The 26,448-nt window shown below is 44.1% G+C and overlaps 1 protein-coding gene across 1 annotated transcript in view; it reads right to left on the reverse strand.

Annotated features, from left to right (window-relative positions):
* The window catches only part of LOC123757296 (leukocyte elastase inhibitor), a 39,899-nt gene that overhangs the window by 6,956 nt on the left and 6,495 nt on the right, over positions 1 to 26,448 (reverse strand). Inside the window, exons 2-5 of the mRNA XM_045740854.2 lie at positions 17,092 to 17,436; positions 15,259 to 15,388; positions 7,084 to 7,327; positions 2,341 to 2,618 (exon numbers count right to left, since the gene is read on the reverse strand). Of these exons, the coding sequence (XP_045596810.1) occupies positions 2,341 to 2,618; positions 7,084 to 7,327; positions 15,259 to 15,388; positions 17,092 to 17,414 (975 nt within the window). The 5' untranslated portion in view covers positions 17,415 to 17,436. The remainder of the gene's footprint in view (positions 1 to 2,340; positions 2,619 to 7,083; positions 7,328 to 15,258; positions 15,389 to 17,091; positions 17,437 to 26,448) is intronic.

Here is a 26,448-nt window from a genome sequence, read left to right on the forward strand (position 1 = left end):
CCAAATGACTGCAAACAGTCCAAATGGGATAGCCCCATAGTGGAGAACATCGCCACATCATTGCTGGAGGCAGCTTTCAGGAAAGACAAAGCGCGTCTTCTAGCTGTACAAGCGCCCCATGCCGGGGACTTCCTGTTGGCAGTCCCTAATTCCGCCTTGGGCACCCGCCTGGACCATCGGACCCTAAGTATTGGTGTTGCTCTGCGCCTTGCCGCCCCTATCTCCACCGAGCACCGGTGTATTTGCGGCCATGCACGGGCAGACCAATACGGCAGCCATGGTCTCATCTGTCGTAAGACACAGGGAAAGATTGCCAGACATGAAGCAGTCAATGACATCATCAAGAGAAGTTTGGCTTCAGCTGGGTGTCCAGCACAAAGGGAACCTCAGTTGTGCAGGTCTGACAACAGCCAAAAACGCCCAGATGGAGTCACCCTGCAGCCGTGGAGGGAAGGTAAACAGGTCGTGTGGGACTACACGTGTGCATCTACATTGGCTAATACCTATCTACCTTACAGCGCAGCTGAGGGAGGCGGGGCGGCCACCTTCAGGGACACCCAGAAAACTAACAAGTACAGGGACCTAGAACGTTGTTACAGGTTCGTGACAATAGGCTCTGAGACTCTGGGCGCCTGGGGTAAATGTGCACTTAAATTCCTGAAGGAGCTGGGCGAGGAACTCATTGGGAAGACTAGAGACCCAAGAGCGGCCAGTTTTATGTTTCAGCGCCTCAGTGTCGCTGTTCAGAGGGGAAATGCGTGCTGTATCTTGGGTACGCACCCGACCCCCGAGGAACTGGACGAGGTCTTCGAACACTGATTGGTATATTGTTATATAAGTGTGTGTTTTCTGTAAACTGTAGCATTACAATAAAATCAAATAAAAACACAAAATAATAGGGGTGGTAGGAGAGGAAAAGATTAAAGTATTCAGTGAGAATCCACAAGGTCTTCTCTGAACACTATTTATTTTCTTCTTCCTTGAGGATGTGGGTCCCTTTAATTAAACCAGTGGTGGTACCCCTATATATATTTTAAATATATTATATATATATATATATATATATTTCGGCTGAAGTGCCGAATTTGGTAACGTGCCTCGTTACCCTTTGTAATTTAGTTTAGATGATTAACAATGCATAAACAACAGGGCTCCATCAAGGAGCATATAATCTCCTCACACAACCAGACCATCACCAGAGAAATCTTAACAAGCAACACATAAATTATTGACATATACAGCGACAACAGGAGACTCGACATCAGCGAGGCCCTACACATAAAAAAGTCAAAACGAGCAATCAACAGCCCATTAACACATACTTACTTTCGACGCACTTCAAGAACCCGAACCAACATGGAAGCAATTAGATAAAATATTCAATGTACCCATTGATTCATGTTCTATCACCTCACCCCAAAAACGAATATAAAAATTAACAGAGTATGTAAAATTGTCTTTGAAAATGTAAGAAGTGTCTTGCGAAATGCTTCTAGGCATCATACTATAAATAAAGTTTAAAAATGAACTTTGGAGAGTTAATTTTTGAAATTCCCTCGACAGAGAAGAAAAACATAAGAAATATTGAGAATATAGAATCATTCTGTGTTATTATATAGAATCGTCTATATAATGACACAGACTGTAACATAACCAGAATTCATATAACTATCACCTCACCATAAAGCGATAAAATAAAACTGATGAAGTTGCATTTCAGACTGCAATATGGTGGGTGCGCGGCAGCACAAGGGGGGGGGGGGGGAAGCTACTATCAAGATGAAAGTACGTATTTCTACGTTTAAATAAAGTACAGGCTAGATCATTTTTAATTATGACGAGAGTTCCATATATTGGGTCCTTTTTTAGTTGCATGACGTGCTTGGAATCTTTATCTTGTCTGACTCTGGGAATAACAGAGAGAGATTGACTTTTAGTGTTCATGGGCTCTATTGCATCTGTCCAGAAAGAGTTACAGAAGAGGATTAGAATTTAGGAATAAGGTTTTATAAGTGTAAATAGCACAAGGGAAAGTGTGGAGTGTTTTGTTTAGCATGTTCAGGGATTTAAACAGGTGGGCTGCGTGTTGTCTGAAGACAGAGTTTGTTATAACTCCGATAGCTGATTTTTGTTGGGTGATGATGGGCTTGAGTTAATATACCGTGGTTAAACCCCATACACAGATACCGTATGTAAGAGATTGATTAGTGAGTACTGAAAAGACATCTGAGTTTTGAGAATTATGGTATATGGCTGTACACCTGTTCAACCAGGCCACATATGTAATGACTTATATGACTGACTGAATGACATATATAACGCTTCTTAATGTAAACTAACCCGCTTGAGGTTGTCCTTGAGGGCGAAGTCCACTTTGAATCTGGGCACCTCCACTGTCACCTGCCGGGGTGACATGTCACCGACGGCGGAGCGAAGAGCAGCGGGGGTGAGGCGGGACAGGAGGCCGTCCAGGCCCAGGTGTGGACTGGCCAGGTGTGGTTGGCCCAAGTGTGGACTGGCCAGGTGTGGAGCGAGGTCAGGCAAGAGGAGGAACATGGACCAGCTGCCACCAGAGTAGGGCAGCTCCAAGACACTCGCCCCCAGCACACTGGACTCTCCTGTTCAGAACAACTTGGAAGTTGTGTCTCAAAGCTACAGCTGCATTGTTTATTTATACAATAGTTATATGTATATATTATACATGCATACATATGTATATATGTAAGTTTGAATAAGTAACAGGTTCTTACTAATACACTGTATGAGAAAATCCGTAGGAGTCGTGATAAGGGTTCGAACCAGCGCGGTGAGTGTTCCCCACGCACACACCTTAGCCCACTAGGCCACGACATGGTTAATGTAGTTGACTAGGGCGTGGGCCAGGGTACACCCGCCGCATGGGTTCGAATCCTCAACACAGCTCTGACGGATTTTCTCACTCACACATCTGAATATAATATAACTCTCTGAAAATAGTGCACATGTGTGTTTACTGGTGTCATGTGTGTGTGTTTACCTGGTGTCATGTGTGTGTTTACCTGGTGTCATGTGTGTGTTTACCTGGTGTCATGTGTGTGTTTACCTGGTGTCATGTGTGTGTTTACCTGGTGTCATGTGTGTGTTTACCTGGTATCATGTGTGTGTTTACTGGTGTCATGTGTGTGTTTACTGGTGTCATGTGTGTGTTTACCTGGTGTCATGTGTGTGTTTACTGGTGTCATGTGTGTGTTTACCTGGTGTCATGTGTGTGTTTACTGGTGTCATGTGTGTGTTTACCTGGTGTCATGTGTGTGTTTACTGGTGTCATGTGAGTGTTTACTGGTGTCATGTGTGTGTTTACCTGGTGTCATGTGTGTGTTTACCTGGTGCCATGTGTGTGTGTTTACTGGTGTCATGTGTGTGTTTACTGGTGTCATGTGTGTGTTTACCTGGTGCCATGTGTGTGTTTACTGGTGTCATGTGTGTGTTTACTGGTGTCATGTGTGTGTTTACTGGTGTCATGTGTGTGTTTACCTGGTGTCATGTGTGTGTTTACCTGGTGCCATGTGTGTGTGTTTACTGGTGTCATGCGTGTGTTTACCTGGTGTCATGTGTGTGTTTACCTGGTGCCATGTGTGTGTGTTTACTGGTGTCATGTGTGTGTTTACTGGTGTCATGTGTGTGTTTACCTGGTGCCATGTATGTGTTTACTGGTGTCATGTGTGTGTTTACTGGTGTCATGTGTGTGTTTACTGGTGTCATGTGTGTGTTTACCTGGTGTCATGTGTGTGTTTACTGGTGTCATGTGTGTGTTTACCTGGTGTCATGTGAGTGTTTACCTGGTGTCATGTGTGTGTTTACCTGGTGTCATGTGTGTGTTTACTGGTGTCATGTGTGTGTTTACCTGGTGTCATGTGAGTGTTTACTGGTGTCATGTGTGTGTTTACCTGGTGTCATGTGAGTGTTTACTGGTGTCATGTGTGTGTTTACTGGTGTCATGTGTGTGTTTACTGGTGTCATGTGAGTGTTTACTGGTGTCATGTGTGTGTTTACCTGGTGTCATGTGTGTGTTTACCTGTTGTCATGTGTGTGTTTACCTGGTGTCATGTGTGTGTTTACCTGGTGTCATGTGTGTGTTTACCTGGTGTCATTGTGTTTACCTGGTGTCATTGTGTTTACTGGTGTCATGTGTGTGTTTACCTGGTGTCATGTGTGTGTTTACTGGTGTCATGTGTGTGTTTACCTGGTGTCATGTGTGTGTTTACCTGGTGTCATGTGTGTGTTTACCTGGTGTCATGTGTGTGTTTACTTGGTGTCATGTGTGTGTTTACCTGGTGTCATGTGTGTGTTTACTGGTGTCATGTGTGTGTTTACTGGTGTCATGTGTGTGTTTACCTGGTGTCATGTGTGTGTTTACTTGGTGCCATGTGTGTGTTTACCTGGTGTCATGTGTGTGTTTACTGGTGTCATGTGTGTGTTTACCTGGTGTCATGTGTGTGTTTACTGGTGTCATGTGTGTGTTTACCTGGTGTCATGTGTGTGTTTACTGGTGTCATGTGTGTGTTTACCTGGTGCCATGTGTGTGTTTACCTGGTGCCATGTGTGTGTTTACCTGGTGCCATGTGTGTGTTTACCTGGTGCCATGTGTGTGTTTACCTGGTGCCATGTGTGTGTTTACCTGGTGTCATGTGTGTGTTTACCTGGTGTCATGTGTGTGTTTACTGGTGTCATGTGTGTTTACTGGTGTCATGTGTGTGTGTTTACCTGGTGTCATGTGAGTGTTTACTGGTGTCATGTGTGTGTTTACCTGGTGTCATGTGTGTGTTTACTGGTGTCATGTGTGTGTTTACCTGGTGTCATGTGTGTGTTTACCTGGTGTCATGTGTGTGTTTACCTGGTGCCATGTGTGTGTTTACTGGTGTCATGTGTGTGTTTACTGGTGTCATATGTGTGTTTACTGGTGTCATGTGTGTGTTTACTGGTGTCATGTGTGTGTTTACTGGTGTCATGTGTGTGTGTGTTTACCTGGTGCCATGTGAGTGTTTACTGGTGTCATGTGTGTGTTTACTGGTGTCATGTGTGTGTTTACTGGTGTCATGTGTGTGTTTACCTGGTGTCATGTGTGTGTTTTCCTGGTGTCATGTGTGTGTTTACCTGGTGTCATGTGTGTGTTTACTGGTGTCATGTGTGTGTTTACCTGGTGTCATGTGTGTGTTTACTGGTGTCATGTGTGTGTTTACCTGGTGCCATGTGTGTGTTTACTGGTGTCATGTGTGTGTTTACCTGGTGTCATGTGTGTGTTTACCTGGTGTCATGTGTGTGTTTACCTGGTGCCATGTGTGTGTTTACTGGTGTCATGTGTGTGTGTTTACCTGGTGTCATGTGTGTGTTTACCTGGTGTCATGTGTGTGTTTACTGGTGTCATGTGTGTGTTTACTGGTGTCATGTGTGTGTTTACTGGTGTCATGTGTGTGTTTACTGGTGCCATGTGTGTGTTTACCTGGTGTCATGTGTGTGTTTACCTGGTGTCAGGTGTGTGTTTACCTGGTGTCATGTGTGTGTTTACTGGTGTCAGGTGTGTGTTTACCTGGTGCCATGTGTGTGTTTACCTGGTGTCATGTGTGTTTTTACTGTTTTGGATGGCAGGTAGGGAGTGACGGGTGTGGATGGCAGGTATGGACAGGTGTGGATGGCAGGCAGTGAGTGACAGGTGTGGATGGCAGACAGTGAGTGACAGGTGTGGATGGCAGGCAGGTAGTGACGGGTGTGGATAACAGGCAGGTAGTGACAGGTGTGGATAACAGGCAGGTAGTGACAGGTGTGGATAACAGGCAGGTAGTGACAGGTGTGAATGACAGATAGTGAGTGACGGGTGTGGATAACAGGCAGGTAGTGACGGGTGTGGATGACAGGCAGGTAGTGACAGGTGTGGATAACAGGCAGGTAGTGACAGGTGTGGATAACAGGCAGGTAGTGACAGGTGTGGATAACAGGCAGGTAGTGACAGGTGTGGATAACAGGCAGGTAGTGACAGGTGTGGATAACAGGCAGGTAGTGACGGGTGTGGATAACAGGCAGGTAGTGACAGGTGTGGATAACAGGCAGGTAGTGACGGGTGTGGATAACAGGCAGGTAGTGACAGGTGTGGATAACAGGCAGGTAGTGACAGGTGTGGATAATAGGCAGGTAGTGACAGGTGTGGATAACAGGCAGGTAGTGACAGGTGTGGATAACAGGCAGGTAGTGACGGGTGTGGATAACAGGCAGGTAGTGACAGGTGTGGATAACAGGCAGGTAGTGACAGGTGTGGATAACAGGCAGGTAGTGACGGGTGTGGATAACAGGCAGGTAGTGACAGGTGTGGATAACAGGCAGGTAGTGACAGGTGTGGATGGCAGGCAGTGAGTGACAGGTGTGGATAACAGGCAGGTAGTGACGGGTGTGGATAACAGGCAGGTAGTGACGGGTGTGGATAACAGGCAGGTAGTGACAGGTGTGGATAACAGGCAGGTAGTGACAGGTGTGGATAACAGGCAGGTAGTGACAGGTGTGGATAACAGGCAGGTAGTGACAGGTGTGGATAACAGGCAGGTAGTGACGGGTGTGGATAACAGGCAGGTAGTGACAGGTGTGGATAACAGGCAGGTAGTGACGGGTGTGGATGACAGGCAGGTAGTGACGGGTGTGGATAACAGGCAGGTAGTGACGGGTGTGGATGACAGGCAGGTAGTGACGGGTGTGGATAACAGGCAGGTAGTGACGGGTGTGGATGACAGGCAGGTAGTGACAGGTGTGGATAACAGGCAGGTAGTGACAGGTGTGGATAACAGGCAGGTAGTGACGGGTGTGGATAACAGGCAGGTAGTGACGGGTGTGGATGACAGGCAGGTAGTGACGGGTGTGGATAACAGGCAGGTAGTGACAGGTGTGGATAACAGGCAGGTAGTGACGGGTGTGGATGACAGGCAGGTAGTGACGGGTGTGGATGACAGGCAGGTAGTGACGGGTGTGGATAACAGGCAGGTAGTGACAGGTGTGGATAACAGGCAGGTAGTGACAGGTGTGGACGAAGGTGTGGAGTGAGACAATGTACACCACACCTACCGTATCTGAGCCTAGTAGACAGGACCATGGTGGGTACGTGGGTGAACCGGTGCAGGTGGGTGAAGAACCTAGCGAGGGCGGTGTCGGGGACGGGGAACCGCTCCACCCAGGTGCCCCTGAACGCCGCGGCGCTCACTAGCACCATCAGGGCGTTCTGTAGGTCGTCAGGCTGCACCAGATTCCCCAGGCGACCTTGCGTCCACTCAGACACCATGCGGTTGATCCCGGCAGCTGCCTCACGGTACTGTGAAGAGGTGAGGACACGTGGGTCACTATAGGTACTGTGGGGCAGGTGAGGACACGTGGGCCACTATAGATACTGCAGGTGAGGACACGTGGGTCACTATAGGTACTGTGGGGAAGGTGAGGACACGTGGGTCACTATTAGTACTGTGGGGCAGGTGAGGACACGTGGGTCACTATTGGTACTGTGGGGCAGGTGAGGACACGTGGGTCACTATTGGTACTGTGGGGCAGGTGAGGACACGTGGGTCACTATAGGTACTGTGGGGCAGGTGAGGACACGTGGGTCACTATAGGTACTGTGGGGCAGGTGAGGACACGTGGGACACTACTGGTACTGTGGGGCAGGTGAGGACACGTGGGTCACTACTGGTACTGTGGGGCAGGTGAGGACACGTGGGTTACTATAGGTACTGTGGGGCAGGTGAGGACACGTGGGTCACTATTGGTACTGTGGTGCAGGTGAGGACACGTGGGTCACTATAGGTACTGTGGTGCAGGTGAGGACACGTGGGTCACTATAGGTACTGTGGGGCAGGTGAGGACACGTGGGTCACTACTAGTACTGTGGGGCAGGTGAGGACACGTGGGTCACTATTGGTACTGTGGGGCAGGTGAGGACACGTGGGTCACTATAGGTACTGTGGGGCAGGTGAGGACACGTGGGTCACTACTAGTACTGTGGGGCAGGTGAGGACACGTGGGTCACTATTGGTACTGTGGGGCAGGTGAGGACACGTGGGTCACTATAGGTACTGTGGGGCAGGTGAGGACACGTGGGTCACTATAGGTACTGTGGGGCAGGTGAGGACACGTGGGTCACTATAGGTACTGCAGGTGAGGACACGTGGGTCACTATAGGTACTGTGGGGCAGGTGAGGACGCATGAGTCACTGTACGTGAACTTGTTCCTTTTTTTATTAATACATTAGGTACATCTGTATTTGTGCAGCTACCCTAGACTATATGAAGGGGAGTACAGTGTGTCAAAAAGCTAGCTACGTGATACTAAAAAATCCCCATCACACAGGATGGTTAGTCATACAGAGGCATGTGATAAGTAATCTGCACTGACAGACCCTAGGTGCATTATGAGGATATCATCAACACAAGAGTGAATAAGGCAGCAGTGATACTAAAAGTCCCCATCTCGCAGGATGGTTAATCATACAGGGCCATATGTTCAGTATCCTGCACTGGCAAATTCTGGGTACACTGTGAGGATATCTTCAAGAACACGAAAGTGAATAAAGTAATTGCAAAGCTCCAGGTACCTCATGCCAACTGGTCTGAAAGGTCTAATAACTGGGCATTCGGCGTTGTAGTGTGGGAGATCATGCCGCAGTTCCTGCTCACAGAGTTTGCACCTGGAGTGCTCATGACTGGGAGACCCGTCACCTGTAGCCACCTGCCACAGGTAACGGTAACCCAACCTGATCCTGGCAACCACTGTGTCGCACAGTCTGGTGGACGTTTTGTGCTGCCCATAGATATAGGTTTCAGATCTGAACAAATCATAGCTTTTATACTGGTGCTTTCAGGTCGTTGGGAGTCAGCAATTTCTTTCCTATCAGATCTGAGTGTTTGGACCAATATAGTTTTGATAGTAGAGATGGGGATACCTAGATCTAATTCAACTTTATCTTTGTTGCACGCTAATTTGGCTGCAATGTCTGTCTCATTATGATGGGTTATATTTATGTGTGAGGGTATCCATACAAAGGAGATTCGAGACCCTTTACTCTGTGCAGCAATTAGGTCATTTATAATTGGTAGTATGAGGTTCTTGCTGTCGATCTTCCAGGAGAAGTTTTCGATTGCTTGAAGAGCAGACTTTGAATCACAAAATATTATTCCTCCTCCAATGTTTTTTAATGTACTGGTAGCTAGGTGCAATGCTGCTAGTTCTGCTTGTGTGGAGGTCAGCCAGTTGTTTAACCTGACACTGACAGACTTTGTGCAAATATTATTTCTATAAAACCTGCATGCTGCTGCAGTCCGTCCAGTAGAAGATTGGACTGAGCCGTCGGTGTAGACACAGTGCTCGTGAGATCTTAAATTCTCGATGGAGGAAGCAATTGTTTCAAGTGTGACAGCTTTGAGAAGAGCAAGATTCTCATTATCTTTCTTGGTGACAGGTGTGTATGATACTTGAATGGTGGGGTACAGATAAAGAGGAATATCAGAGACAGGTAGATTGCACTTAAAAGAAATGTTGAGTTTAATGAGATTGTAGGCATTTTTTCTCAGCCATTTATCATAAAAGGAGTGAGTTGGTATGTCGGCACCAGTCAATAGGGTGTTAACAGCACTAAATAATTTGTCTCTGAGCAATGCAGGAGATGTTGGGTCTCTCATGACTTTAAGGCAAAAGGTGGTGTTGACTTGCATGATTCTCTCTAGTATGGTTGGAAGTTTCAGTTCTTCCCTCATGTTGATGATTCTTGTGCATCTTGGGGCACCAAGAATTATCCTCATGGCCTCATTCTGTACTACTTCAACTTTGTCCAACACAGAGGAGGGGAAATTAAGTGCAAAGCACTATAATCAACGAGAGATCTAACAAACATCATATAGAATAGTCTAGCATATTTAATATTGATACCAATACTCTTACCAGTAAGTGTTTTCAGTGGTTTTAGTCTTTCTTTTAACCTATGGTGAAGATCGTTTACAATGTCACTGTTAATACCAACTCCAAGGTATTTGTGCTGCCTACACGTTTCAATGTTCTGGTTGTTGACCTTGAAAGTTATTGGGACATGAGTTTTCTCTTGGGGATGGAGAACTCTGGATTTAGTTATAGAGATAACAAAACAACCTTCAATGTTTTAGCAGCGAGTGAATCCAGTAGAGCTTGCAGTCTAGTTTGGGTATTTGGAACAATGCATATGTCATCGGCATAAATGATGACGGCTTCGTCAGGTAGTGTGGGAATATCATTAGTTAATTTGTGCATCAGAACATTGTACAGTGTAGGACTTAGCACTCCACCCTGGGGTGTACCCAACTCAAAGGGTGCACAAAGTTTACTTTTGACACCCTTGAAAAGGACTGAGGCTGTTCTGTTACTCAGGTAACCCCTGAGCCATGTCAACAGTCTTCCCTTAACTCCAAAAGAGGCTAGTTGTTCTAAGACTATTTCTCTATTTGCTGTATCAAAAGCAGTTTGGAGATCAATAAATGCCGCCTGAGAGCTTGGTCCCTCTCTAATAAAATATTCAGCAAAGCAAGTTTGTGTTTCTTCCAGGAAGGAAACCATACAGGTTAGGGGCAAGGTGGGGCTTAATTTGAAACATTAGTCTGTCGAGTATAATTCTCTCAAGAACTTTATACATACACGACGCCAGAGAAATGTGTGATTTTTTGTGAATTAGGCTTGGGTATGGGTATTATGAGTCCCTGTATCCAGCGGTCAGGTAAGACACCCTGCCTTAGCCTTTGATTGAACAATTCTAGCAAAGGGCTATTTGGCAGCTCAGCAAGTACTCTCATGGGGCCAGATTCACGAAAGCACTTACGAACCTGTACATCTTTTCTCAATCTTTGGCGGCTTTGTTTACAATTATTAAACAGTTAATGAGCTCCGAAGCACGAGGAGGCTGTTTATAACAATAACAACAGTTGATTGGCAAGTTTTCATGATTGCAAACTGTTTAATAAATGTAACCAAAGCCATCAAAGATTGAGGAAAGATGTAAAGGTTCGTAAGTGCTTGCGTAAGTGCTTTCGTGAATCTGGACCATGGTATTGTATGTGATGCCATCCTCTCCAGGAGAGGTAGCCTTACCTTTCTTGAGTGCATTGTTAATTTCAAAGGAGGTTATGCCATAGTTATCATCAGGCCCTATTTCACTACAGGCAATTTCAATATTGAAGTTACGATTTATTTTGGTACTAGCCAGATGGTGTTGTACATCTAGGGGCAGGCTGCTTATACTGGCAGTGCTTGCATACTGCTGAAGCAGCATGTCGGCATAGTCTACAGGTGAATGGTGATCATGTTGACGACTGCTAGCATGAGAGATCTTTTTAATTTTATTCCACATTTGGGATGAGGATGTTGCATGATTGATGCCTTGCAAAAACTGTTCCCAGTGCTGGTTATACACTTGTTCCTTTAGCTCACGGTACTGTGGGCAGGTGAGGACGCACGGGTTACTATACGCGACCTACTTACTCACGGTACTGTGGGCAGGTGAGGACGCACGGGTCACTATACGCGACCTACTTACTCACGGTACTGTGGGCAGGTGAGGACGCATGGGTCACTATACGCGACCTACTTACTCACGGTACTGTGGGCAGGTGAGGACGCACGGGTCACTATACGCGACCTACTTACGCACGGTACTGTGGGCAGGTGAGGACGCACGGGTTACTATACGCGACCTACTTACTCACGGTACTGTGGGCAGGTGAGGACGCACGGGTTACTATACGCGACCTACTTACTCACGGTACTGTGGGCAGGTGAGGACGCACGGGTTACTATACGCGACCTACTTACTCACGGTACTGTGGGCAGGTGAGGACGCACGGGTTACTATACGCGACCTACTTACTCACGGTACTGTGGGCAGGTGAGGACGCACGGGTTACTATACGCGACCTACTTACTCACGGTACTGTGGGCAGGTGAGGACGCACGGGTTACTATACGCGACCTACTTACTCACGGTACTGTGGGCAGGTGAGGACGCACGGGTTACTATACGCGACCTACTTACTCACGGTACTGTGGGCAGGTGAGGACGCACGGGTTACTATACGCGACCTACTTACTCACGGTACTGTGGGCAGGTGAGGACGCACGGGTTACTATACGCGACCTACTTACTCACGGTACTGTGGGCAGGTGAGGACGCACGGGTTACTATACGCGACCTACTTACTCACGGTACTGTGGGCAGGTGAGGACGCACGGGTTACTATACGCGACCTACTTACTCACGGTACTGTGGGCAGGTGAGGAGCATGAGTCACTATACCCAACCTACTTATTCACTTTTATATTAAATATGACAAATAATTACGAACATTCCTGACAAGAACTGTTCCATTATCATGTGGACGTGCAATATTGTTTTGATCATAGCATAACCATAATGTTCAATTGCAGGTTGTCGTATGCTGTGTGCAGCATATGCTGTGAACACCATATCCTCATTCTTTATCCGGTAAAGTAGACAACTTAACAGCTAAAGTAGACAATTTACCAAGTAAAGCTGGCGACTTACCAAGCAAAGTTGACAACTTAACAGCTAAAGTAGACAACTTAGCACCGTCCAATTTCCGATGCACAGAAATTACTGAGCAATATGAATCTTACATATAAGAACATACATAAGATCCACAATTAAAAGCATAAAATCCTAAGTAACATTGTCAAAAAAAATACAAGAGAGTTAGCATGTTCAACAGCAGCGGCCTTGGATGGGTACGAGAGACAAAATTGAACTCTAGCCTAAGATAAGAACTGTAGCCTAAGATTTGAACTGCCACTATGGAAGTCAACCAACAAACTCACACTATACATAGAAAGGACCTACTACATCTTATTTAGAAGCAAATCAATAAATGCAATTCAGCTTCAGATAGACAATGTTAAACATCAGCAATAAAAATGATGGAAAGTTCCTTGGGCTATACTTAGACAAGAGACTCAACTTCAGCACCCACATACAACACATAACTAAGAAAGTTTCTAAAACAGTTGGTATACTCCCTAAGATCAGATATTATGTACCTAACTCTGCTCTCATCTCTCTATATTATGCACTTATCTATCTCTATCTTACTTATGGTATCTGTGCATGGGGTTCAACCTCTGCAAACTACCTCAAGCCCATCATCACCCAGCAAAAATCTGCTATCAGAACAATAACAAACTCGGCTTTCAGACAACACATAGCTACCCTGTTTAAATCACTAACCATAAATTCACTCCACACATTCTCTTGTGTCAATTACATTTACAAATCCCTTTTCTTACGTGCAAACCCTGGTCTGAAACTCTTCCTGGACAGATGTAATAGAATACACAATCACCATACCAACCATAACTATCTCTTTGATACTCCCAGAGTCAAACTTAATCTGTATAAGCACTATGCAAATAAAGGGACCTAGTCTATGGAACTCACTCCCTAACGAATTGAAAAGCTGTCCAACTTTTGCCTTATTCAAAAATAAAACCAAAAGGTACCTAATTTCATCTTCATAGTTTCCTACCTAGTACTTTAAACTCGCTCACTATCCAGTGCAAGTTTATAATCTGTATCTGAATCTGCATCCACTGTATCTGTATTTTGTGTTACCCAAGCCCCCAATCTATGTACCTAAGCCATATAACTTTACCATTGTATGCATTGATATCTTTATCATGATTGTTATATTGAACACATATTGTGTGCTACGCAATCCCCCAATATATATACCTAAGCCTTACAACTTTACCATTAAACATTGCTGTCATCTTATATGTGCTATCAGTGTGTTTTAATGTACTTTAATATACCTGCTAATCTCTCTCAAATTTTCATACAATGTACTGTTAACATTTTATCAATTTTGCTAGAAATTACCAACTTAATATTAAATGTAAGATTAACAACCTGCCCGAAACGCTGTGCGTACTAGTGGAATTACAAGCTTTGTATGGATACCCTCACACATAAATATAACCCATCATAATGAGACAGACATTGCAGCCAAATTTGCGTGCAACAAAGATGAAGTTGAATTAGATCTAGGTATCCCCATCTCTACTATCAAAACTATATTGGTCTAAACTCTCGGGTTTGATAGGAAAGTAATTACTGACACCCAACGACCTGAAACTTTTCGTACTAGTATAAAAAACTATGATTTGATCAGATCTGAAACCTATATCTATGAGCACCACAAAACGTCCACCAGACTGTGCGACACAGTGGTTGCCAGGATCAGGTTGGGTTACCGTTACCTGTGGCAGGTGGCTGCAGGTGACGGATCTCCCAATCCTGAGCACTCCAGTTGCAAACTCTGTGAGCAGGAACTGCGGCATGATCTCCCACACTACATCACCGAATGCCCAGTTATTAGACCTTTCAGACCAGTTGGCATGAGGTATCTGGAGCTTTGCAATTACTTTATTCACTTTCGTATTCTTGAAGATATCCTCAGTGTACCGAGAATTTGCCAGTGCAGGCTACTAAACATATGGCCCTGTATGACTAAGCATCCTGCGAGATGGGGACTATTATTACCACTGCTACCTTATTCACTCTTGTGTTGATGATATCCTCACACTGCATCAAGAGTCTGCTAGTGCAGGCTGCCTATCACATTACTGTATGACTAACCATCCTGTGTGATGGGAATTTTTTAGCATCACCTAGTTAGCTTTTTTGACACACTGTACTCCACTTCATATAGTCTAGGGTAGCTGCACTAATGTAGATGTACCTCAAGTATTAATAATAATAAAAAAAACAAGAATGTAAACATCATGCCATGTACTCTCATAAACCCAATGTAACTTCTTGTAAATAAATAAATAAATAAATAAATAAATAAATAAATAAATAAATAAATAAATAAATAAATAAATAAATAAATAAGTCATCTGTAGCCTAAGGTAAGAACTGTAGCCTAAGATAAGAACTGTTGTCTAAAACAGGAACTATAGCCTAAGTGTTGTGAGTAAATATTATGATCTAGCAGGAGGAGATAGTTAAATCTAATTCTGACAGTTTAAATGCGGATATAATATAAATAGTTGCGTTGAGTGCAGCAGAGTCGTAAGACGAAGCTCAGAAGCTGAGGCCCGGCCCTGCAGGAGCAATTAGGTGAGGACATATGCGTAAATCATTTTGATAATATTAAAAATAAACTGTAATCTCCTGGTCACACCGGGGATGAAAATTTCAAGTATATGGCACAACGTACTTGGAGAAAGTCTACAGTACTGAGCTCGTCAGTGAGACGGTCGGCGACGCACTGGTTCAGGACCAGTCGAGGGTCCACGAAGACTCGGTTGACTACCGCTAGGCTGCTGTTCCCGGCATCCTCGCCCCACCTGTCAAGTTCAAGTTTTTTGAGACCTTACATAATATTCAGCTGTGAAGGAATGCAACTTACTGGCGGCCTCTGGTATGCATTAATAAAGAGACCAACAAATGATATTAGCCATATCTGCCTTACTAAGGCCTACATATCAAGAGTTACATGAAGTTCTCTATCTTCACCCAAGTTTCTGTGATTCCAATACTATTTAATGTTTTTTGTGCACACTAGTACACATAAGTCATTTGTATTTACAACATAATTATGTGTAACATATATTGTAACATTTGTATTTATGTGTAACATATGCTACCACCCTGTATTTGCAACATAGTGATAGCATACAAATATGGACTTCACAGGTTGCACCGTGGAAGCTGCAAAGGCTGCCTTTCAAGACACAATGACAAAGGTAATGATATCATCAAGAGGAGCCTTGCCTCAGCTCAGTGCCCAGCAGAGAGAGCACCTAGCATCCTAACAGCCCAAATCCCGGATGATCCTGCACTTTGCCCAAGTGGCATCATAATATTCTCCTGGAAGAGGGGCAATCAGCTGGTGTGGGACTACACATGCATCTGCCCTCGCTGACTCCTATATACACCTCGGTGATGATCATACGAGTGGTGCAGACAACCATAAGAAAACAGGAAATCAAACAAGTACAGGCAACTGGGGAGTCAGTTTGCCTTTATCCCCATAGCATCTGAGACGCTCAGCCCCAGCGGCAGAAGTGCCTTGAGCTTTCTTGAAGAATTGGGTTCCAGGCTTGTTGATATCACCAGAGGCCCACGAGCTGCGAATTTTCTGTTTCAGCGCCTCAGTGTGGTAATCCAGAGAGGAAACGAATGATGTGTCCTTAGTTCTTGTCCAGAGGCAGAGGAGCTCCAAAAGATCCAAAATTTTTAACCTTCCATTGTATTCACCAATATATAATAAATGTAACCCTTAAATTCCAAATAAAGCAAAACAAAACACAAAGGGAAGGGGGGGGGGAAACACAAAGGGAAGGGGGGGGGGGGGAAACACAAAGGGAAGGGGGGGGGGAATAGGACAAAAGAACATGGAAACCGCAATGGAGGGATCCAAAAATCCCCTCTAATGTGTTTTTTCACCGAGGCTATGGGTCCCCTTCTTCCGGTCAATATCCCCTTATATATACATATATGTATATACAGCTAATCCTCCTGTTTTGGTAGTGCTTATAGGAAAGATGAGGTCTATAGTACATTTAACGATATACAACGCAATTAGAAAGTAGAAATCGGTATAATTGAATTTGACAAACCGGGAAACGATTTTCAACTGATGTTTCAAAGATAAACTAGATAACCATCCTAGGCCTAATACACGCTATCCGAGGCCTAATATAGTACATATGTGTGCTATACTAGGCCTAATAATATTTAAGTTAGTTTCTTAGCTTAATTTTTTCGGACGTATATAATATACAGGCTGCCTGTCCTTGACAAAATCTATTATTATTATTTCATAGTTTTACCTCAATATTTGTCTACTACTTACCCTGCTCTGTCATCATGTTTAGAACATAAGAACGGAGGAAACTGCAGCAGACAAGGCAGCTCCAATGTGTATGCACCTTGTATATGGACTGGAGACTCATTGTGTGACTGGCTCACACACACACACACTGTTGGAAGTACATAGAGTAAGAGTCTTACATACACAATATGAGACTCACTACAAGGGGCTCACATGTGCTGCAGGAGTCTCCAGGTACCGAGTGCTGACGATTTGTCGTGGAAGCCTAGGACCTGCTCCATCTGGCGCTGTGTCCTGCCAGAGGACGCCAGATAGGCCAGCAGGAGGCCGCCCCACACACTCTCAGGTGAGATCACCACGTTGCTCTCGGGGGAAGACCTCGCGTACACCTCCCTGAAGAGGTCCAGGGAGAAGCGGAGCCTGTCGGGGGCGTGGAGATCAGATGTCGAGGACAGGCCATCGTTGCCGCCGGCAATAATACACTCACTGCCTACTACCTCTCGTACGGTCACTATCATCACTATCACCACTATCATGGTGCTCGTCCACTTCACCTTCCTGCAACACAAACACCACATGAGTAACACTCCACCAAGTTACCTGCCATAAGTTATCACAATAAAAAACTCTCACAAAAATTTAAGCAAGCCATCTCAGGAGGCCTCCGTGCTGTTGCTGTCTCCACTCTTCTTCATTCAACACTCATAATTTTTTTTTTTAATAAATTCTTTATATTATAATGCGGACTACATTTAGTTTTAATATGTGACGCCCATATGTAAAACTAGCATGAAACAGCATTGATTAGTATAGGCTTATAAGCTGAAGCCTCAGTGAGAAAATCAGTAACAGCCGTGATGAGGACTCAAACCTATGATGTTGGTACGGTCGTTTAAGGTGTATGCTCGAAAGTACCCAGAGCATAGGTTCGAATCCTCCTCACAGCTCCTACTGATTTTCTCAGTGATATATTACTTTATTGTGATTTCGCTGTGCATTGATGCCTCAAATTGTATTTTCTGTCACCAGCAGGAGTCTGAGTGGCTCCTGCTGATGGTGTTAAACAAATCGAAAAATGAATGTCACCATACCAGAGAAAGTATTTGCCAGGGTCTTAAAAGAATATGAAGATGAGCTTTGTCAACCGGTTGATTTGTTCAGATCTGAAACCTATATCTATGGGCAGCACAAAACGTCCACCAGACTGTGCGACATAGTGGTTGGAAGGATCAGGTTGGGTTACCGTTACCTGTGGCAGGTGGCTGCAGGTGACGGATCTCCCAATCCTGAGCACTCCAGGTTCAAACTCTGTGAGCAGGAACTGCGGCATGATCTCCCACACTACATCACCGAATGCCCAGTTATTAGACCTTTCAGACCAGTTGGCATAAGGTACCTGGAGCTTTGCAATTACTTTATTCACTCTCGTATTCTTGAGGATATCCTCATATTGCCCCCAAAATTTGACAGTGCAGGCTACTAAACATATGGCCCTGTATGACTAACCATCTTGCGAGATGGGGATTTTTTTACCACTGCTGCCTTATTCACTCTTGTGTTGATGATATCCTCAAAATGCACCCAGAGTCTGCCAGTGCAGACTGCCTTTCACATGCCTCTGTATGACTAACCATCCTGTGTGATGGGGATTTTTTAGCATCACGTAGTTAGCTTTTTTGACACACTGTACCTCCCTTCATATAGTCTAGGGTAGCTGCACAAATACAGATGTACCTCATGTATTAATAACAAAAAAAAGTCAACCCGTAGAGGTAAGAGCAGTCGCGTCACAGCCATAAGGTCCCGGGTCCAGTTCCTGTAACATTCAACGAACGAGATTTGCAAGTTTTTGTTATTGTTTTATTTATTTATATATATATATATATATATATATATATATATATATATATATATATATATATATATATATATATATATATTTTATTAAATATGACCGAAAAAGTAAGATTAATAATTCTAACACGAATTTTCTCAATCTTTCGTACATTATGCTTCACTGTTGGAGGTAAATCAAAAATCACTTCTCCAAAATTCATTTTTATTTCTAGTCTGACGCGACACGGGCGCGTTTCGTAAAACTTATTACATTTTCAAAGACTTCACAAATACACAACTGATTAGAACTTGCGTTTCCCTGATTTTATATCTACATTTGAGTGAGGTGGGAAGGGTGATGTGGCATTACATTTGAGTAAGGTGGGAAGGATGATGTGGCATTAGAGGATATTAATAGGGTATTAAAAGTATCAACACAAGACAGAACACGAAACAATGGATATTGAATAGAAGTGTTTGTAGAAAGCCTATTGGTCCATATTTCTTGATGCTTCTATATTGGAGCGGAGTCTTGAGGTGGGTAGAATATAGTTGTGCAATAATTGGCTGTTGATTGCTATATTCTACCCACCTCAAGACTCCGCTCCAATATAGAAGCATCAAGAAATATGGACCAATAGGCTTTCTACAAACACTTCTATTCAATATCCATTGTTTCGTGTTCTGTCTTGTGTTGATACTTTTAATACCCTATTAATATCCTCTAATGCCACATCATCCTTCCCACCTTACTCAAATGTAATGCCACATCACCCTTCCCACCTCACTCAAATGTAGATATAAAATCAGGGAAACGCAAGTTCTAATCAGTTGTGTATTTGTGAAGTCTTTGAAAATGTAATAAGTTTTACGAAACGCGCCCGTGTCGCGTCAGACTAGAAATAAAAATGAATTTTGGAGAAGTGATTTTTGATTTACCTCCAACAGTGAAGCATAATGTACGAAAGATTGAGAAAATTCGTGTTAGAATTATTAATCTTACTTTTTCGGTCATATTTAATAAAATATGTCTACAGGAAAGACTGCTACCAAAATATACTAATATATATATATATATATATATATATATATATATATATATATATATATATATATATATATATATATGTATATATATATGAGTTCTTACATTATTGTAAAGCCACTAGCACTCACAGCGTTTCAGGACTTTCAAGTGGTCATTTATGTAGGGTATAGAGCTTAGGGAATGATAAACATTATCAGTTGCAAAGTGAACAAAGATAAAATTGTCAAATCATTGCGTAAACAAATTTGAGTCATATGTAGTTGGAATGTAAGCCCAAAACTAAAGTATAGATGTTATAAATATGGTGCATAGGATACTGGAATTCATATCAAGACGCATTAAATATTAAACTAAATATTACTGAAAATGGACATAAATTTCATTTTAGGCTTAAAGAACATTTTGGAACCTCTTGTATGAAGAAATATTAGGATAGGGTAAATTTTTATTTTCTATAAAGTTGAAGTAAAAGGCAGTACGGAACTGAACCGTGGGTTAAAGGACGCTACACAGCGGGTATTGGTAGGCTGCTGCACATATCAACGCAGCAGTATAGAACACGAGACAATCCATACATTTTGGATAGATCAGATTAAAAATTAAGATTTGGTTATATACTGGTTACTAAAGAAATGCAACTTCATCAGTATAATTTATGTTATCAACGTATAATGAATGAGGTAGTTATTATGTGAATTCAAATTCTGTTACAATCTGTCATTATATTTCTAAGGACCTGCCCGAAACGCTATGCATGTTAGTGACTTTGCAAGAATGTACCACTTAATTACTAATGTGTGTACTTTTGCAACCCATTGTACCTGCTTGTATATAAATAAATAAATATATAATGCACAAGTTGCCATGAAACATAATAGACGAGAGGGAGCTGGATTGGAAGGCGTAGGTTACACAATACAGTTGGGTGAGATTTGTGTATATATATATAGGAGCTGTCCAGTATTGATCAATAGGGCTTACGTAACTTTATCTATTATAATGTTCTTATTTTCTTTCTTGTTAGGAGAGTTGACTTATCTCTACGCCTATTTTCGTCGTTCTTTGCCGAGCTGTTTCCAGGGCGATTTTATTTTTCAGGTAATGTCTTGATGGAGGTTGAGGCTGCTGTGATGTGAGAAGCTATGTCCCAAATATAAAGGGATTTTCCCTTTTTCAAAACATACAAGCATTTGCAGGTCCTTTGGCAATTCGTGAAGATTTTATAGATCATTTTGCTTGGCTGCAATGTTGGTTGAAAATTGCTCCCGTCTCTAAGATCTTTGTATTTATCACACATTTCATGAAGTAGCTTAGGCTGCTCAAAACGCAATGCGTGTTCCTGGCTTTGCAAGAACGTAAAAACACCAATGTTATGAACTCTCTCACACCTTATGTCCTTCTTGTATATAAAATAAATAAATAAATAAATCATTTATGGCATCGTTTGAAGGGAGCCGGTCGGCCGAGCGGACAGCACGCTGGACTTGTGATCCAGTGGTCCTGGGTTCGATCCTGGGTTCGATTGTGACTCATCGTCTGCACGTTGAGATGTTGACCAGGCTTAATTATGTCAACACTGACGTTGGTCAGATGTTCTCTAGGCTTAATTATGTCAACACTGACGTTGGTCAGATGTTCTCTAGGCTTAATTATGTCAACACTGACGTTGGTCAGATGTTCTCTAGGCTTAATTATGTCAACACTGAAGTTGGTCAGATGTTCTCTAGGCTTAATTATGTCAACACTGACGTTGGTCAGATGTTCTCTAGGCTTAATTATGTCAACACTGACGTTGGTCAGATGTTCTCTAGGCTTAATTATGTCAATTCCGGATGTTCAGATGTTGTCCAAGCTTTATTATTTCAACAATGATGTTGTCCGGGATTTATGTCAACAATGATGTTGTCCGGGATTTATGTCAACAATGATGTTGTCCGGGATTTATGTCAACAATGATGTTGTCCGGGATTTATGTCAACAATGATGTTGTCCGGGATTTATGTCAACAATGATGTCCGGGATTTGTCACATCCACACTATATTGCCTTGCTTTATTAAGGCAACATTGATGTTCAGACGTTGTCCGGGCTTAATTATGTCAGTACAGTTGTCGAGATGTTGTCCAAGCTTGAACTTCACTACAGCTTTATAAGCTTGACGTAGACAATAGCGTTAAAAGTGCATCAAATGTAGAGAGAGAGAGAGAGAGAGAGTAGGTCAAGGTAGGACTCATCATGAGGAGAGAGAGTGCTCACAACAATGGTCTGCAACCCTGGCAAGGGTCTGAGTACGGTGTGAAGGTACGGTGACCAGCCTCTTGGACCAGTAGGGTCTATACATTGGTCACTAACAACTACGGTGCAGCCTAACAACCAATACATTGGTCACTGTAACAGCTATAGTGCAGCCTAACAACCAATACATTGGTCACTGTAACAGCTATAGTGCAGCCTAACAACCAATACATTGGTCACTGTAACAGCTATAGTGCAGCCTAACAACCAATACATTGGTCACTGTAACAGCTATAGTGCAGCCTAACAACCAATACATTGGTCACTGTAACAGCTATAGTGCAGCCTAACAACCAATACATTGGTCACTGTAACAGCTATAGTGCAGCCTAACAACCAATACATTGGTCACTGTAACAGCTATAGTGCAGCCTAACAACCAATACATTGGTCACTGTAACAGCTATAGTGCAGCCTAACAACCAATACATTGGTCACTAACAACTACGGTGCAGCCTAACAACCCGTACAAACCTCTCATAAACTAACGACTTACGAAACACAGACGTTCAATAAAATACCTAGGTTCTTGTTGACCAGACCACACACTAGAAGGTGAAGGGACGACGACGTTTCGGTCCGTCCTGGACCATTCTCAAGTCGATTGTGAGAATGGACACAATCGACTTGAGAATGGTCCAGGACGGACCGAGAAGTCGTCGTCCCTTCACCTTCTAGTGTGTGGTCTGGTCAACATTCTTCAGCCCCGTTATTGTGACTCATCGCCTGCATACCGAGGTTCCACTTACTCTAATGTGCAAACGATGAGTCACAACAACGGGGCTGAAGAATGATGACCAAGTCACTCATCAGAAGATGAAGAGACGACGACGTTTCGGTCTGTCATACGACCATTACTGAGTCGTATGTGACGACATTATCAAGTAGTCACAGGTGACTTGATCATTGGTCGAGGACGGACCGTAAAGTCGTCGTTGGTTCATCTTCTGGTGTGAGGTGTTTGGTCATCATTCTTACTCTCATTATGGCCTGGTTGATACCTGGTTGATACCTGGTTGATGGGGTTCTGGGAGTTCTTCTACTCCAAGCCCGGCCCGAGGCCAGACTTGACTTGTGAGAGTTTGGTCCACCAGGCAGTTGCTTGGAGCGGCCCGCAGGGCCACATACCCACCACAGCCCGGCTGATCCGGAACTTCTCTTAGAAAACCGTCCAGTTTTCTCTTGAAGATGTCCATGGTTGTTCCAGCAATATTTCTTATAGTCGCTGGGAGGACGTTGAACAACCGCGGACCTCTGATGTTTATACAGTGCTCTCTGATTGTGCCTATGGCACCTCTGCTCTTCACTGGTTCAATCTTGCATTTTCTTCCATATCTTTCACTCCAGTACGTTGTTATTTTTTTTTTTAATAATAATAATGGCAACGCAATAGCAAGACTAGCAATGTTTTACTTTACTCTTCTGAAAATAGCAACACTTGTTTAAAATGTATATATATAGCACAACTCTTTGTTTACCAAACAAGAAGTAAAAACAAAAGATGGTGCTCCAAACTAGAATTGGTCTTTACAACTTGAGTGTTTAGTTAACAAGACAAACGTTCCGCTCATCCCACAGATCTTCAAGGCAAAATTAGTACTGAAGAGCTGCTGGTCAACATATCTAGCAACAACAAATTAAGGCTATAATGCTATGTAGAATAGGTTGGGAAATTTGCATACGTAAGTTGGTTGAATAATTTACATATGAGCAAGTTTGTTACTTATTAAAGACGCCATTAAGGTGACATGCTGTATGCAAATTTAGCATTGTGTTTATGGAAATGGGAGAGAAATAAAAAATGATAGGTGCAATATGTAAGTATAGCCGTCCAACCACTTGGGCTGGACGGTAGAGCGAAGGTCTCGCTTCAGTCCCCCGTTGAATGGTTGGTGTTCAATCCCCGACTGAACCGACCCTATTGGTCAGTACTGACGACACGTCCCTATTGGTCAGTATTGACACGTCCCTATTGGTCAGTACTGACGACACGTCTCTATTGGTCAGTACTGACGACACGACACTATTGGTCAGTACTGACGACACGTCCCTATTGGTCAGTATTGACACGTCCCTATTGGTCAGTACTGACGACACGTCTCTATTGGTCAGTACTGACGACACGACACTATTGGTCAGTACTGACGACACGTCCCTATTGGTCAGTATTGACACGTCCCTATTGGTCAGTACTGACGACACGACCCTATTGGTCAGTACTGACGACACGACCCTATTGGTCAGTACTGACGACACGTCTCTATTGGTCAGTACTGACGACACGTCTCTATTGGTCAGTACTGACGACACGTCTCTATTGGTCAGTACTGACGACACGTCTCTATTGGTCAGTACTGACGACACGTCTCTATTGGTCAGTACTGACGACACGTCTCTATTGGTCAGTACTGACGACACGACCCTATTGGTCAGTACTGACGACACGACCCTATTGGTCAATACTGACGACACGTCCCTATTGGTCAGTACTGACGACACGTCCCTATTGGTCAGTACTGACGACACGACCCTATTGGTCAGTACTGACGACACGACCCTATTGGTCAGTACTGACGACACGACCCTATTGGTCAGTACTGACGACACGACCCTATTGGTCAGTACTGACGACACGACCCTATTGGTCAGTACTGACGACACGTCTCTATTGGTCAGTACTGACGACACGTCTCTATTGGTCAGTACTGACGACACGTCTCTATTGGTCAGTACTGACGACACGTCTCTATTGGTCAGTACTGACGACACGTCTCTATTGGTCAGTACTGACGACACGACCCTATTGGTCAGTACTGACGACACGACCCTATTGGTCAATACTGACGACACGTCCCTATTGGTCAGTACTGACGACACGTCCCTATTGGTCAGTACTGACGACACGACCCTATTGGTCAGTACTGACGACACGACCCTATTGGTCAGTACTGACGACACGTCCCTATTGGTCAGTACTGACGACACGACCCTATTGGTCAGTACTGACGACACGACCCTATTGGTCAGTACTGACGACACGACCCTATTGGTCAGTACTGACGACACGTCTCTATTGGTCAGTACTGACGACACGTCTCTATTGGTCAGTACTGATGACACGACCCTATTGGTCAGTACTGACGACACGACCCTATTGGTCAGTACTGACGACACGTCCCTATTGGTCAGTACTGACGACACGTCCCTATTGGTCAGTACTGACGACACGTCCCTATTGGTCAGTACTGACGACACGACCCTATTGGTCAGTACTGACGACACGACCCTATTGGTCAGTACTGACGAGACGACCCTATTGGTCAGTACTGACGACACGTCCCTATTGGTCAGTACTGACGACACGACCCTATTGGTCAGTACTGACGACACGACCCTATTGGTCAGTACTGACGACACGACCCTATTGGTCAGTACTGACGACACGACCCTATTGGTCAGTACTGACACGTCCCTATTGGTCAGTACTGACGACACGTCCCTATTGGTCAGTACTGACGACACGACCCTATTGGTCAGTACTGACGACACGACCCTATTGGTCAGTACTGACGACACGTCTCTATTGGTCAGTACTGACGACACGTCTCTATTGGTCAGTACTGACGACTCGACCCTATTGGTCAGTACTGACGACTCGACCCTATTGGTCAGTACTGACGACACGTCTCTATTGGTCAGTACTGACGACACGACCCTATTGGTCAGTACTGACACGTCCCTATTGGTCAGTACTGACGACACGACCCTATTGGTCAGTACTGACGACACGACCCTATTGGTCAGTACTGACGACACGACCCTATTGGTCAGTACTGACGACACGACCCTATTGGTCAGTACTGACGACACGACCCTATTGGTCAGTACTGACGACACGTCCCTATTGGTTAGTACTGACGACACGACCCTATTGGTCAGTACTGAGGACACGACCCTATTGGTCAGTACTGACGACACGACCCTATTGGTCAGTACTGACGACACGTCCCTATTGGTCAGTACTGACGACACGACCCTATTGGTCAGTACTGACGACACGACCCTATTGGTCAGTACTGACGACACGACCCTATTGGTCAGTACTGACGACACGACCCTATTGGTCAGTACTGACGACACGACCCTATTGGTCAGTACTGACGACACGTCCCTATTGGTCAGTACTGACGACACGACCCTATTGGTCAGTACTGACGACACGACCCTATTGGTTAGTACTGAGGTCAATTGTGTGGTACAAAATACACAGACACTGTGAAAATGTGTGTCATACCATACAAGTACAGTGAGAGGGTGTGTCATACCATACAAGAACTGTGAGAGGGTGTGTCATACCATACAAGTACAGTGAGAGGGTGTGTCATACCATAC

This window comes from Procambarus clarkii, chromosome 13, assembly GCF_040958095.1.
Source record: "Procambarus clarkii isolate CNS0578487 chromosome 13, FALCON_Pclarkii_2.0, whole genome shotgun sequence".
NCBI lineage: Eukaryota > Metazoa > Arthropoda > Malacostraca > Decapoda > Cambaridae > Procambarus > Procambarus clarkii.